The following is a 16,717-nucleotide window of genomic DNA, read 5'->3' on the forward strand; positions in this document are numbered from 1 at the left end:
TCTTTTTTTTTTTTTTTTTTTTTTTTTTTTTTTTTTTTTCTCCTTTGTAGCTCTTTGGCACACAATCATAGAATCACAGAATATCCTAAGTTGGAAGGGACCCACATGGATCATCATCCAACTCCTGACTACACACAAGACTAACTAAAAACTAAAGCATGTGTCTGAGAGTGTTGTCCAAATGCTCCTTGAACTCTTGACAGGCTTGGTGTTGTGACCACATCCCTGGGGAGCCTGTCCCAGTGCCTGACCACCCTCAGTACAGAACCTTTCCCTAACCCCCAGCCTGACCCTCCCCTGTCCCAGCTCCATGCCGTTCCCTCGGGTCCTGTCGCTGTCCCCAGAGAGCAGAGCTCAGCGCCTGCCCCTCCGCTCCCCTCGTGAGGGAGCTGCAGGCCGCCATGAGGCCTCCGCTCAGCCTGCTCTGCTTGGGGCTGGACAAACCAAAGGGCCTCAGCCACTCCTCATACATCGTCCCCTACAGGCCTTTCACCACCTTTGTAGCCCTCCTTTGGACACTCTTTAATAGTTTTATGTCCTTCTTATACTGTGTCACCCAAAACTGCACACAGCACTCAAGGTGAGGCCACACCAGCACAGAGCAGAGTGGGACAATCCCTTCCCTTGACTAACTAGCAATGCCATGCCTGATGCACACTAGGACATGGTTGGCCCTCCTGGCTGCCAGGGCATGCTGGTGACTCACGTTCAATGTGGTGTCGACCAAAACCCCCAGATCCCTTTCTTTGTGGCTGCTCTGCAGTCTGTACATGCAGCCATGGCTGCCCTATCCCAGGAGCAGAATCCAGCACTTGTTCTTGTTGAACTTCATATTGTTGGTTATTGCCCAGCTTCTATTTTGTCAAGGTCTCTCTGCAAGACCTCTCTGCCCCGAGGGAGTCAACAGTTCCTCCTAATTTAGTGTCATTTGCAAACTTAGAATGCACTCGAGTCCTACATCCAGATCATTTATAAAAACATCAAAGAGAACTGGCCCTAAAATGGAGCCCTGTGGAACCCCATTAGTGACTGGCCGCCAGCCTGATGTCACCCCATTTACTATAACTCTTTGAGCCCAGCCCATCAGCTAATTGCTCACCCATCATGTTATATAATTTATATAGAACTCTGTTCTTGAGATGTAGGTGTAAGTATAAATATATTTTACCAAATAATCTTAAGACTCTCAAAGCATGTTAGGAGTATTAGCTTTTTGAAGTAGGTGAATATTAATATGTTGTATTAATGAAGCTGAATGATACCTCATTTGAGGCAGGAAATCTGTGACTGAGTTTTGACTCTTGGATACAAAATCCGTCCTTCCCATCTAGTCCCTTATGTCTCCGTTCCCCCCCCCCCCCCTTTTTTTTAAGCTCATCATTTTCCAAACATCTGCTTTCCTTTCCTTTCCTTTTTCGAACAGTGATGAGCAGTGGCAACCACAAATATAGTTAAATTGCTCAGAATCTGTTACAGATAAGTTATATTAATGGTTTTCACATGTAGTAATGAATTATAACATCTTTAAGCCACGGACCTAAAGAGGATCTTTTTCTTCTGTGTTTCCACAATGCATTCCTAGCCTTTTGGACTCTTGTAATATGGGGTGATTAATTACGTTGATGATGATTGAACCAAGTCAGCTGAGTTTCCCAAGATGAGGTCTATGTTGTTCCAGGTGGTTCTCTGTCCTGGAACATACCCATTTTACAGGTATATACATAGTGCTTCTCAGTAGCTTATTGATTTTAATTTCTGTTTGGGACTCTCATTACTTTGTCTTCATCATGTTGCTCCTTCTGATCTGCTATTCAGGAAAGCCTGATTTCTTCCTAGTTATCCTCTGAACAACAGCGATGACCTAAAATTTCCAACCTACCACCAAACTTTGGGCCTATTGCTGTTTTCGTAGTGTGTTAACAAATGTATTCTAAATGGTGTTTCTGCTTTGAGAAATACAATTTAGAATACATTTGTAAGCAGACTAAAAAATGTTGTTGTCCTTTCCTTGTTCTCTTTCATGTTGTTGAGTCTTTATGTTCCAGTGATAAAGTCTGGGAGTTTTGTCAATGCTTCTGTTGTCAATACTGCTGATAACTCTGTTTAGGACTTCCTGCTCTTTCAACATTGAGTTAATTTGGCTTTGTTCTTCTAAATGCCAGGCCATGCATAGGACATGCATGTGCTTATTCTGGAGCTGGGGGACCTTGTACTTCCCCCGCTGTGCCAGCTGCATGCTGTGTGCCTCCTGGTCCCCCTCAACAAGCTGAGAGAGCCTTGAAATTCATGGGACTCTTTCTGAAAATCACACACAGGGTGCTGAGGAAGCAAAGGCAAGAGAAAAGCAAGCTGGAAGCACTCAGCACCCCCTTGAGGCATTAAATCAACTTTCAGATACCTATTTGTAGCTTGTCAAACCTTTGGAAACGTTATTGGTTTTGAAAGCTTGTAGTAACACCTGGGTTTACTGAAGAAACTGAATATACAGACAGGCCAGTCAGAGCCTGGTTGTGGAGAACAGATAACTTCTGATTGGTGTGGATATTAGATACAATATTTTCATTTCTTTTGTGTCAGGAGACTTGGAATTGTAGGCAGAGCCAAGAAGTAACTAAAATTGCCATTTTATGGGAGACAATAAGCAGCTGTCACTTCTGCACAATGGTAGTAATGCAGCAGAAAATGGAGATGAAAAGCATTTCTATTGCAATGTTGGTGGCAGAGAATGCTCAGCACGCTTCCTGGAGGAGAGCTGGAGAGAGGGACGTGGCCTTCCAGCAGTGTTTGCTGTGGAGAACATACATTGTAGTTGATGACAAAAGGTGAAAGCTTGTTAATCCTTTTATCTGGTTTCTTCTTTTGCCTTTCTTGGGTAGGCAAAGCAATAAACTGGCAGCATGCTTAAAAAAATCCCTCTGCTTTTCTGTGTCTAAATACTGGTCTCTGCAGACCCAGTTGTGTGATGTTGGTTTGTTTTCAGGTGAGCTCACTTTATTCTGTTTTTCAGACTGTTACCTTCCCCTCCAGCCTGTTTTCCAGATCTCACTTTCTTCCCATCTTACATTTTTTCCCCATCAACTTTAAATTGTTGCTGTGGACTTCAGGAGTTAAATTCATGGCAATTATGTTATTGTTAGCAAAGACTCCCTTCCCTAAGAACAATCTCTTCCCAAGTTAGCTAATGATGTTTTTATTAGCATATATTTTGGTTCATGATGCCCTAAGTAGCTTCTAATTACAATGCTTTGTCTGAATACCTTGGGTGGCTGCCAGCTTTCCATTTTGCCAGCTGAGGAATATTGTAGCAAATACTTAGGGAGCCTGAGGGCCATGTTTCTAGGGCAGAAAAATTTATCTCTGTCCTTTTTAAGTTTACTCTTTTTTTTTTTTTTTTTTTTTTTTTTTTTAACTGTTCATTGATGTGGTACTTAGGGATATGGTTTAGTGGGTAATGTTTGTGGTTGGGGGATGGTTTGACCAGATGACCTTGGAGGTCTTTTCCAACCTTAATGATTCTATGATTTTCAGGAAAAGATTGGCAAAGATATATGTAGCATTTCATAGTCCCCTCTTTTCTGAGTGACAGTAGTTATTCTGGTGATTCGAAGGTGGTGTCAGAAGGTATGGGGTGTAAATGCTCCTTGGTAGGATAGCTTTTTTCCTCATTTCTCCTAAGCTGGAAATTAGATATTGGATCTAAACAAAAGTGGATTTCTGCTCTTTAACAGGTAGAGGAGGCAGGGTACCTTGCTGTTTGTACCACAAAACTATGAGAAACTGGTTCAAATGTAAAATCTGGCTGCATCCTAAGATGATTTCTTTCCAGAAACAAAACATAACTCAGCATAGTGCTGGAGCTGTCCAGTCTGTGTGGACTGAGTCTCAAACGAGAACAGGTCAGTGGTTAATAGCACATCGTGCCTTGCCAACACAATTACCAAGCTTGTATAAGTTCCCACTAAAATCACACTGTCCTGAGAGGAGGTAACAGCATGTATCAATGGCTTGAGTTGCCTCTGCGGTGAAGACATCTGAATTTTGCTCTACAGTTGTACCTGGGTGATTGTGATGGTAGCCTACAGCTACGTTGTGAGGTCATTTCCTACACATGATGTAAGGACATCCCCATGGCGAGCTACTGCCAGTGTGCTGTGAAGGTCAACAGGTGATTTGGTAGTGTGTGTTCGCGAGAGCATAAGTGGCATTGGAACTAGTGAGTGAATATGTTTGTTTTACTGTTTTTAGGGTGAGCATAAAGCAAGGTAAGTTATTGTATGCTAACATGTTTCTTAAGCTTCAACAAACTTGCAGCATGTGTAGTTTGAGCTATGGTTTAGGCGTGGTGTCTTTTACGTGTGCGTTTAGTGACTGTCAGCTGCAGAAGGGCTCAGCACAGGTCACTTTTGTGATGTTGCAAAGGTTTGTTTTCTACTTATTTTAAATAATTTCAAATAGATTATCTTAAAATATTGGCATTTTCCCTTCCTGGCTTTAGGAATTCTTACATCTTTGAGAAAAAATGCTCATTCTCTTAGGTAAATCTTCATCAATTGAACTAGCAAAAATACATGTAGGTCAGAGACAGATAGATATTTTCTGACTTATTAAGCTTGCAAATCCTGAGATTTCCTATATATCCTTACAGGAGTGATATCTGACTGATCTATTCTTTTTCTTTCCTTTTTTTTTTTTTTTTCCTCCTGACCTTCATAAACACTGATGTAAGAAAACATATACGTTTTAAAGCTTCCTTAGAACTAGAATCTCGGTCTTGAATCATGGCAGCAAAAATTATTCAAGGTTATAAAATGCTAAATCGTATCTGATAGTGGCATTCATGCATAACATTTTTCCATTCACTCTTTGCCAGCTGAGAATGACAGGAATTTTTTATTCCTTCCTTTGCTGCTTCTTGTGTGAGAAGCTTATGTTTCAGGATAATCTGTTTGACACTTCTGGTTTATTGCCTTTGCTTCTCTCCACACCCTATATATATATATTTTTGGCAGCCATGCCTTGAAGATGATAAAAAGAGGCATTAAATGCCCAGACTTGGTCAAGTAGAGGCTCCCAGGCTGTGGTATATGTGCTGTTAATGGCACACGGACTGTTGTAATGAGCTCGTGCTATGCACCTCGAGAGTAGCTGAGGTCTTGGCCGCTCAGAGGCTATGTATGTAGTCAGAGAGCAGCTTCTCAGAAATGAGAATGAAATCTAGCTAAATGACTGCAGCAGTCAGGAAGCAAGTCTTGTGCTGATATGCACCTGCAGGTACTTGAAAAGGCACTGTGTGGAAAATACTATCTGAATTCAGAGCTTGATGTGAGGAGGTGTACAATACTCTCTGAGCACTGGTCTGCTTCTGCTTGTGCTGTACATCCTTACCCTTCCTGGCTATGCGCGTAGGTAAAATTGTAATGCTTCAGCAGCAAGAACAAGGGATACAGTCCAGTATAGTAAAAACAATCCAATCGAGTTTTTTTTTTTTTTTTTTTTTTTTTTTTTTTTTCAGCCTGTTGTGGCAGAGAGCCAGTGTTCGGGTGTAGCACTGCAGGATGGTGCAAAGAGCTGCAGACATGAATTAGTGTTCCCTGGTGTGCCTGGCAGACTGAATGAACCCAAGCTGTCTTCAGCAGGATTTGTTAGCCTCTTTATAAATAGGCAGGAGTGGTAGTTCTTATTTTTATATTAATTTAGCCTCTCATTTGCTTTCTAAACTAACATTGCACAAGATGCGGTTAAGAGACTTTCACTACCACAACTTGGGTATGATTTATGTTGTGCTCCTTTGGATTTGTTTTTCTCTTCTAATTATTCTGATATGGCTACTTTTGGGGATTTTCTTCTTCCCCATTCTGTGCAGTTAGTACAGAGGACATGTAAAAGGTGTTACCTAAGACCAAGGATACCCTCCCATGATGGGATACACAGGAAATGGAAAGCAAAGGAACTTTCACAAAAAAAGTTGCAGAGCTTCTAAATAAACGGTGAATTCCTTTAATAGCTGGTTGCTTCCATTTTTCTGCCCTTTGCAAGGGTGAAGCTTCCGTTGACTTCAGTGAGATGGCCAGATCTGGGGTTGCAAAATCCTCAAATGCCCCTGGAATCAACTAGGGCAGCTCTGGTTATACTGAACTTGCATTTGCACCACTTAAGAGTGGATTTGTCCTCAGTGGCACAGGGATGTACAGCTGTGAGGGTTGTGCTGTCTTTAGTCAGATTCTGAGAGAAAAATGGGAAAGAAGTTTCATAAGACACATGTGGCCTCACAACTTCTTCCTTAGAGGTAGCGATGGTAAGCCACAAGTGCAAAGGGAACACATTGGTAGAGGAGTGTGCTCTGAAGACAGTTTTCAAATATTTGTGTGACTCTAAAGTAAGAGAGTCATCAAGACTGCATGAAGCTACACGAGTCATTAGTTTTGTTCTTTGGTATGGCAAAATATGTTCCTTGTTTATATTTTCAATGGCCCTTTCAGCCTGGAAGTAGCTGTTGAAATGAAAGGTATGCCCCTGTAACTTAACTGTTGCATTGGATGGGGTGGTGACCCCAGCCTTATAAGTTGCTATCGAACCCTCCAAAAGCAGAACAGGCTAATGAGTGGTGCACATGGGTTGGTATTCCCTGGGTGCCACCTTGGCACTCATGCACAAAACGACATGGTTTTTGTGGTTGCTGCATGAGAGGTACAGGACTTCTGAATTTCTGTATTGGGTGAGCTGCTCACAATGGTTTACTCATTACACAGACAGGAGGTACTCTCAGTGCCCAGAAGGGACACCAGGTGGCAGGCTGTTAGATCCTGCCTTCTTGCACTTACCTTATCTTCCAACCAAAAGAGCCTGGTTTGCCAGACTGGCAAAGCAAAAGTTAAAAGACTGCTCTGTGTCGATCTTTCAGCTAAAGGCAAACGGTAATGCTTGAATTTTAGTCATTCAAGCTAGGATTTCAGAATTTTAGTAATTGCCAAAATAATATCATCCTCGTAGGAGCAGTGTGGGAAAAAAGTGATTGGCTTTAGGCTGGACCTTGGTCAGCTTTTGAAAGAGGTTAAGCGAAGTGGTTATTTACAACAGTGGGAGCTGGTAGACCCTGGCTTAAATCAGGAGTAGTGTGGCCAGCAGGGCTAGGAAGGTGAATACAAGGTCCCCCTGTACTCAGCTCTGGTGAGGCTGCACCTCGAGTGCTGTGTTCAGCTTTGGGCCCCTCACTACAAGAAGGACGTCAAGGCCCTTGAACATGTCTGGAGAAGGGCTGCAAAGCTGATGAAGGGCCTGGAAGGCAAGTTGTGGCTGAGGGAACTGGGGTTGTTTAGTCTGGAGAAGAGGAGGCTCAGGGGAGGCCTTACTGCTCTCTACAGCTACCTGAAAGGAAGGTGTGGGGAGCTGAGGGTCAGTCTCTTCTTGCAGGTAACTAGTGCTAGGACTAGAGGAAATGGCCTCAAGTTGTGCCAGGGGAGGTTCAGGTTGGAAATGAGGAGACATTTCTTCTCAGTAAAGAGCAGTCAGGCACTGGAACAGGTTGCCCAGGGAGGTGGTGGAGCGATCGCTCTGGAGGTGTTCAAGGAAAGGATGGACATGGTGCCTGGGGACATGGTTTAGTGGTGACATTGGTGGTAGGGGGATTGTTGGACCAGATGATCTTGGAGGTCTCATCCAACCTTAATGATTCTGTGATTCTATCACTGTTTGGCTGCTCTTGCTTGTAGGTTACAGAGGGGCTGCCTCCTCATTAAGTTTGGGGTGGCAGCGAAAATGGATCAGGGTGTCCACGGGGCAGATGCATGGGGCAGAGCTGTGGCTGCCTACCCCAGCCTTCAAGTAGCCCTTTTTAAGAAGCAGAGCTGTCCTCATGCCAAATCTTGAACTGCTCCTGTTTCTCCTAATCTTCTTGGGAATTTCTGGATACAGAAATACTGAGCTATAAAATCGAGGTTATAGACACTGTACTTTTCTAATACAGAAGGTGATCCCGTGAGATTTAATTCGGTGAGCTGCTTTTCCGTGTGACACTTGTTTCGGGCGTCTGTCCCACATTTGGTCCTTGGCAGGTGAAAAATATGCACGTTAGCATTATATATCCCTTTAATTTTGCATGACTCTTTTTTCCAGGTAATTAGGCCAGAAAAATATTAAAGACAGCTTTGCTTTTGGGCAGTGGAATTAAAAAAAAAAAAAAAAAAGAGAGAAAGAAAAGGGGGTTGGGGGGAGGAAGACATTCAATAAATGTAGTTATGTATATATTTTTACTGGTTTGTTTGTAACCTTTGAAAATCCACGCTGATAAAACACATTTATTAAGAGAGTCTATTATTAGTTGATCAAGGTTATTTTGAGTTACAGTTTTTCAATGCCCGTTGATTTATTTGGTGTTACAAAGATTATTTTTCCATTTTCTCATGGACAACAGTGATTTCTTATGACTGGGACTTAGTATATCATGATGTTCGTTACTGGACTATATGAAAGAAATGACAAAGGGGGTTTAATTTTGGTGTTATTTGATAAGTATTCCGTACTGTGATAATTGATGGTAGCTATTACTTGTGTACTTTCTGTTGTTAAAAAAATTCACTGTATTTTTTCCTTACAGACCTTAGGAAATTGCATTAAGATGCACTATAATCCCATTTTGGTCATTAAAAGTACGTGCTGGATGAAATCTATCATGATATTAAAAAAAAAAAGAAAAAGTTGCAGCTTCTTGCTCAAATATGAATGAAATGTTTTCTTAAAATGCCTTATAGCTAAGATATTACAGTAAAATAATGGAAGGGGAAATAACTGTCCCACCAGCTGAGCAAGTAAATAGATTTTCAGCCCTGCAGAGCAGGAAGGTCACACCTACGTGTTAACAACATTATACTGAACCTTGGTACCTTTCAAAGGCAGTTGCCTTTCTGAATCTCCCTTGCTGTGGTCTTGCCCTCCCTCTTCGCAAGCTTGCAAGGAACTGGAATATTTGAAAAGACTACTTTGTCATAAACAGCAGAGGAACCGCATTCCTCCAGCATGCTGCGCCTCTGTGTGCCACTTTGTGTTTCCTGACACACGGAAAGGGTCAGCTGGCTTACTCTGGTGTTGCTGTTAATGGAATGCGACACGCTGTTGAAGCGATTAATGAATCTCCAAAATGTTTTGAAAGAGGTTTTCTTTGTTTTTGTATTTTACCTTCACTGATTTACAATGGCAATGGCTTTCATTACAGAGGGGAAAAAAAAATAAAAGGAAAATATAAAACTGATTGCAGAACTAGACTGTACCTGCAGAGAGATGTGCACAAAGTATTTTTGGAAGCATACACTTACCTGAGTGTGGTCTGAACCACTATCAGTCTGTCATCTAGTGGTCCTACCCTTCCTCATTTTTCTCCACCACGCTATTCCACTCCTTCCTTTTTGTCTGAGCCTAGGGTTTACCAGATGCACAACAAGCTGGTTGGGGAACCCAGCTGAAAATTAATCCTACCAAACAAATTGGTAGGTTGCATCCTGGTTTCATTAAAACCTACTTGTCCAGGATCCAGTGGAAAATGTCTGCTTTTCTGCACAGTTTTTAATTTCTGGCAATACCACTGGCAATGTTGTTCAAGGGAAGGGTTATTACAGAAAGCATTCTCATCACCTGGTCAAAAAAAAAAAAAAAGGGCTGCCCTTCCCAAGAAGTGGTACAGCTTCCCAGTGTGCTTTCTGGGCCAGTATTGGAGGAATCCAAAGCATGTGAGCTTTAACTGCATGGCTCCTGTGAAGTGTGATTACTGTTATCTGAGCGCTTTTTGTAAACTCATGCATACCTTGTCATCTAGATTAAAACCAAATCAGTATGTGTAGGGGATATGCAAATTTTTTTCCAGAAGTTTACAGACTGGGAGGGGTGCATATACACAGCGAAAGGTCAGACTGCCCTCCTCACTTAAGCTCCCTGATTTTCAGGGTACTTTAACACAACACACTGGAGATTTCTGTGGTGATCTGGAGGGCTAAAAATGCTGGAAAGCATTTACTGCATTAAACATGCAGTAAGGCCGCAGTCTAAAAGCCTGGCAGAGATGCATCTACCCGACTCCCTCAGGATCTTGGCTGATCCCTTTTCTTCAGACCTGGCTTCTCGACTGATTCCTCTCTCCTTTCCTCATCCCCCTTCCTGCTGCTTTCTCCTATTAATGAGCTGTTGCACCTGCATCCCTCCCCAGCGCACTTCAGCCCTTGGCCATCTGTCACGCTTACTGCCTGCGCATCCTCCCCGTTGGTACGGGAAACCACCGACCTTGAACTGGATGAACAGCTTACACACTGGCAAATAGCCTCGTATTCTTACGAATAACTCGCTTTTTGTGTTGCATAGGAAATGGCATGAAATGTTCCTGGGCTGCCTAGGTGTAAATGCTCTGCCTGGACCTACAGTTTCCAGGCAAAGGTGTGTCCTATGAGTCTGCAGAGGCTTGCGGTGTGACACATGGGTCTGTGCAAAGGTTTCACCAGGCACTGAAATTCATACCCTGCCCTAATAACACAGTTGGTTCAGTACCCGTCTTCACTTACTAGCTGCAGTTTTGTACAAAGCTTTTACAGGTGCCTTTCTTTATGCATGAAAATCTGCAAAATGGCTCCAGGAGTACGGTGAGGCTAAGTGAATTTTCCAAGACAGATTATTTTTGGTTTGCTTAAGAATAGCTTTAGGTGAATCAGCAAAAAGGCTTCTTGACTTCCTCTCTGTGTAATTAGAAGATGCAATTCTAAATCAGGTGCTTAGTCATGGCAAATTGTGAAAACTGTGCTGTTCATTGGCAAGCTGTTGTTATATTGAACATATTTGTAATTTTTGTTTTTCTTAAAAGGGTGTTTGACTTGAAACAAGCTGAAGAGTAACTTAAATGGCAAGAACCTGTGTTTTTCAAACTGTTACAGTATAGGATAACTAAACATGGCAGGTGTTCATAGTTCTCTGACAAGTTAATTTTGAGTGATTTGCAGTGTTATTACAAACCTCAGCCCCAAGCTGAATTCAGTCTGTTAAAACTACAGAGCAAAACCTTGGTGTTTGCCAGTGTAAGGGGTATATGTGTTGTCAGGTGAGGTTTCCAAATGTTGGGGAATTTCATGTCAAAACTCCTCGGAGTCCTTGCACTGTAATGCAAAGTGCATAGAGCCCATAGTGCTGATCACCTAAGTCCAGCAGGATGAAGAGCAGCAAGAGAAAAGGGGGAGGACTCATTTTTGTTGTTTCATGGGGACTTAAGGAAATTTGGAGACCCACAGCCACCACCGAGGCCTGGTCTCTAGGGGATAAATGATGTTTTATTCATGATTTATTTATTTATTGGTGTGGCATTGTGTTTTAACAGTTTCATTCCTTGGCTCCGATGTACTACAGAGGTTCAGCAGCAGCTGTGATAGTTTACGATATCACCAAGCAGGTAAGGTTTTCTGCATGCTTTTTGCCTATGGTAAGTATTCTTCTTGGGCCCAGGTTTGATGTGAAACGTGCAGCTTCAGAAGTAGTTATATGCTAATGTCCGAGGGGCTTATAGGCTTCTGTAGTTTGTGTAGGTTTGGTTCGAGGTGTCCAAATGTTTTAAAACACTGAATGTAAAATTCTTCTATACTGTTCAAACTTTGTCCAGGCAAAAGGTTGGAGGCTGCATTCTGGGGAATTTTCTTTGAATTTCCCTTGGCTGGGTAGACAGGATGAGATCCTGCAACACTTCCCCGTTCCGTTACCACCTGTAGTCACGGAATCACAGAGGGTTTGTAGGACCTCTGAAGGTCATCTGGTCCAATCCCCCCTGCTCAGCAGGGCCATCCAAAGGTGGTGGAATTGAATTTTACTGAAACAAACAACAAAAACTAAAAACAAACAAACAAACAAACGAAAACAGCTAGCTGCTTTGTCAGCTGGACAAAGATTCTGTCATTTACGTGTTGCTGATTTAAAACCAAGTATTTTAAAGTAGGCATATAATCTCGTGTTCGCATTAAGGGACTGAAGTCTTTCATAGCTGCTTAACTTTGAAACCAGTAATGAAATAAGTCTCTGACCTTTGGCTCAACATTATTCATGTGGAATGCCAATTGTATTTTCAGATGCTAAACTGCTCTTCCTCATTTCTCAGCCAGAGGAGGCTTGGAGGCTCCAGCTGAATTCCTTTCCCCTGTTTTTGAAAGAAACCCCCTACTGATAAAGCCAAGTTAGAGGAGACGTTAATGGATGGATGGACATAACAGTTCACTTGCATTTTATTCCTATTTTGCAAATTGAATTATTTATTGCTAGGTTGACAGAGTTGGTTCTCCAGTGCATTAGTGTAACGATCTGTGGCAGTGGATGGTGGCCACTATAGCACAGTGGTACTACTCTCCTTCGCTACTTTGCCAAGAAAAGATGGGAATGAGTGAATTATACTGGACTGATGATTATTTGTGATTTAAATGTCTGATAGTTGATCTTGCAATGCATTATAAGAACAGAACCTGGTTTTGCCATCCTTTTTCCTAACTTATGTGGAACAACTCACAAAATAGAGGGGAAAATAGGAGAGGAAGGTGAACGTGTTTCACTTTTTGATGCCTAATACTCACAGAGTTGACCATAAGAGTAGAATGTTTTTTTTTTTCCCAAATGACTGGCAGTGCTCCCCCTTCAGAGATATTAAAATGAATGTATTAAAATTATTTTTTCTAGAAATAAAATTGATTTTAATGCTATTAGTTCAGTAGTGTGCAGAAGTAGAAAACTTACTATTAAAAGGTAGGTAGCATCAAAAAGTATGTGAATTTTGTACTTGGAGAGAAAAAGCCAGGTGAATTGTCACTGACCTCTTTCATTTACTAATGAGTAAACTGAGGTTTACCAGATCACAAATTTGGAAATGCAGGGTTGTAGCTGTGTCTGTGAGAAGAGAAAGGGGTCACTGAAAACTCCTCTGGACATTGTTGAGAATATGAGAGTGGCTGAGATAATCCACTAGGCAAAAGCTGAAATGAGACAAATGAAGCTCACATGAAAAATGAAGGAAATCAGCTGGTAAATCAACTTAAAAGAAGAGCTGTGGCAGTTTCTTCACCAGTGAATATTTAAGAGAAATATTCAGTGCTGCTTGAAAATAAAGAAATTTAAAAATAGTGAACAAGTTCAAAATTTGGGGCAGTCTTTTGATGTAGTTTGGAAAGCAGATTGCATAGATCCATCAAGCTTCTTTTGGACTTGAGGTCTATGAAATTATTATATTAATACTGTCAAAGCTGTGTTCCTCTGACTCGAAAAATACAAAAAAAAGCAAATGCACACATCAGTGGCAACTAGGCTTTTAGCTTATTTATCATTTCTCTGATTTAGGATTCATTTCATACTTTGAAGAAATGGGTGAAAGAACTAAAAGAACACGGTCCTGAAAACATTGTAATGGCCATTGCTGGAAACAAATGTGATCTTTCTGATATCAGGTAATGCATCCATTTTTCCTGTTGCTTTGATTGCCGAGACTTTGATTGCGGTTTCTTCCTTCAAGTAACCAATTTGCTTTACTTTTGTCTTCCATTCATGTTAAAAATGCAGAATAAATTATGGTATGAGCAAAACCAGCAATGTAAAGCTAGAAGGATGGGCCTGAGGTAGAGTAACTTTATTCAAAGAGTAGCTTTGAGAACTTGTGCTTTATGCTTTGCAACAACTGAAACTGTCTCATAGGGGATGTAGAAAGTGTGTGGGGTTTTGTGTGTGTGTATTTTTCTTTGAGCATGACATCAGGTAAGACTTGTTGCCTATGTGGAGTAAAAACCTCCTGGGAAAGCAAGGGGAAGGTAGAATCTGCTAAGATTGTTGGTTGGGATAAGAGGGGAGCTAGATTCACTCTTTTGCTTGCTAGCTGTATTTTGGGTTTGCATTTATCCTTTCTGGGAATGGAAGCACATTCTGTTGCACAACAGTGAAACCTTTGTGTTAGTCCATGACTGTTATTTCTTGCTTCAGCTATGAGGACAGACTCCATGGCTATATTTGATGCTCTCATTTAAGGACCTCAAAGACTGTCATGGTTGTTCAGATATATCCCCCTGTTGTTTCATAATCATTATTTTGGCCCAGGGTCACCAGACCTCTGAAGCACATGTGTCATTTGAAGTAAGTGATGCAGTGCTTTACTGAATCAAGGAATATACAAGGGTCGAGTCTATGTAAATTTTTTTTCTTGCTCCTCAGTCAGTCCTGAACCAACACAAAACTGAGTCACAGCTTTCTGCAAAACATGAACAAGCCCTGACACTGAAGTCTCTTTTTTTTTTTTTTTTTCTAAGAATGGAGGACACTTGCATCTCCTACATGATGGAGTGATATGTTTGTCAGCATGGTGAAGCTGAGTCCTGTACTATGAAATTAAAGGTTTCCAAATGTGAAATAGAAACAAGAGGGAAGGATGTGCATAAAAAATAAAAGCAAAAGCAAAAATCAGCTGGCAGGGATCTGAGCTTTCAGTTGCCCTAAGAGTAAATTTAAATTTATTGCTTGAATGTTCTGAGCAATATATTTGCCAGATTAAATCAAGGATAATAAATTTAGAGATTGTCAAAAATGGCACTAATTGCAAATGAATCTATAGCCTCTCCTCCTGCTCTCTTCTGGTAGCATTTGCAGTGGCTGCAAGCTTTCATATGTGTTCTACTGGAGACACGTTGATGTGGGGACATGAAGAAAAGCTTGCACCATAGAAGTGTTGTGAGAATACCGTGGTTCCTTGATGACTGTGCTTTTCCTGCCATGTTTTTCTCAGATTCTACCTGTTGTCTACTGATTGCTGATCATCCATTTCTTGCTCCTGTGTGGCCAGGGCAGCTCTTCCACGCACAAAATTTCCCAGCGTCTGCATGGTGCTCATTGTCCTCAATGAACTAATGTCTCCTACTTGTTTTATTGACACCCCCCCATAATTATGAAAGTTTTGAGAATTGCACGTTATTTTCACAGTTTTTCCAGAAATCTGATTGTTTCTGCAATACATGCATCTGTATGTATTCTCCGTCTGCTTGATGTCTTAAAAGTGACTTCAGTAAAAATGACTATAGGTGAAATGTGTCACCAGTTTATCACACAGTCTCCAATGAGTAGAAATGTATATGCGTCTGGGCACAGAGAATTTAAAAATAAGATGATGTGAGCACACAAAAGCAGCTGCTGTTTTGTATGTATTTTTTGGCATCTCTGTTTGGTTTTGTAGAACTTTTGGCAGATGTTTTGTTGGGAATTAGAGAGACAGCTGCTTCAAAGACTTACATGAATGGAAGCAAAAGAGGACTGGCTGACCGGCTCCCAGTCAATTTCATTCTGCCATCTCTATGAGAGTAGGAGGCAATATAAGGAGGTATGAATGGAAGCAGTAGGAACCGATTCTTTTTCTCTGACAAAAAGCTGGCACTGTTTCTCATAATCATTGGCCATGTTGCCCTCCTCATTTAGCATCTAAAAATTGTGCTTGATCTGCCAGATGGATTTGGGACACATGGTAGTCATGCTGCTTTTCACAGTGTTGTTAATCGGCTATCAGCAGTTCTTGGTGCTTTGTGGAAGTAAATTTCTTCTTCACTTTGAAGGATTTTCTACTGCTAGACAGGCAGTTTTTTTTAGTATAAATCCCCATCTTTGTTATAAGACTGTTAACTGTAGTACTGCTGAATGTTTGGCATATTTTTAAGTAATAGCCTTTTCCTTCTGATATGTGTCCTGTCCTGACAGGTCATTAAAAATAATTTCAAAGGCAGAAGCTGAGATATAAGCATGAAAAAGTTGTAAATATTGTATATTTATATACAAATATGAGCAATAAAGAAGTAGTAGTTGTAACAGCATCTGAGTAGAGCTTACTTCTCTGAAAATATGACGCACCTCCTTAACATATCATGTTCACTGGAAAGTGACAGATCCTTGGTTAGAGAATTCGGCAGAAATTCCTGCTCAGATCTTTCCCCTATTCATCTGGAATATTTATTTATTTCAGTAACTATTCAGAAAATCTCAGTGGGGATTGAATCAACGGAACACTTTGGAAAGCATAAAATGAAATAATTGATGATTTTCAAAACAGGTCTTCTTCTAACTTTTTCTGTAGGCCTGGAACTTTCTCAACTTTCTCAACACTGTGTTGATGGCTCTTGCATTCTTCACTCATCTTAATGTTTATTCATTTATTGGCCTAGAGTTTGATCATTTGTGCTTTTTCTTTTGGACAAAGTAGAACCTTAGCCATGTTGACATTCAGGCTATGCATACATCAAGTGGAGTTTTCAGTTCCAGCAGCACTGGACGGAGATACTTACTGCCATGTGCTGTGGAAGTTTATAGGCTTCCTTTAGAAATATCATCAGAGAAGGCTCAGAAGTTCTGTGGTGCTTCCTTGGAATATTGTCATGTGCTGCTGCTGCTTTATCTTTTCCTGGAATGCTGAAGTTTGCTTTCTTATCTAAATTTCAGCAAGTCTGCATTACATAACCCTATGCTCTGAAATGTCTGCCTTACTGTGGTTTGAATATTACATTATGTAGTTAAGTTCCTTTTTTTCTTCTTCCTTTCCTTTTTTGTATCTCCGTGGCCATCCACAGATGGCAATACCTTTTATGATAAAGGCCAAGGTGCCATTTCACAATTAGCAAGGGGAATGCTGTTTTCACTGTGCCTTCTGCAATAGAAAAAGGCCTGTAATAAAAAGAAGCAAGTAGTGGAAGCAAGCTCT

At 41.2% G+C, this 16,717-nt stretch overlaps 1 protein-coding gene across 1 annotated transcript in view; it reads left to right on the forward strand.

Moving 5' to 3' along the window:
* Window positions 1–16,717, forward strand: part of RAB31 (RAB31, member RAS oncogene family) — a 63,807-nt gene that overhangs the window by 29,905 nt on the left and 17,185 nt on the right. The window contains exons 4-5 of the mRNA XM_035317993.1: window positions 11,345–11,416; window positions 13,336–13,442. Coding sequence (XP_035173884.1) covers window positions 11,345–11,416; window positions 13,336–13,442 — 179 coding nt within the window. The remainder of the gene's footprint in view (window positions 1–11,344; window positions 11,417–13,335; window positions 13,443–16,717) is intronic.

The sequence above is a fragment of the Oxyura jamaicensis genome, chromosome 2 (assembly GCF_011077185.1).
Source record: "Oxyura jamaicensis isolate SHBP4307 breed ruddy duck chromosome 2, BPBGC_Ojam_1.0, whole genome shotgun sequence".
In the NCBI taxonomy this organism is placed as follows: Eukaryota; Metazoa; Chordata; class Aves; order Anseriformes; family Anatidae; genus Oxyura; species Oxyura jamaicensis.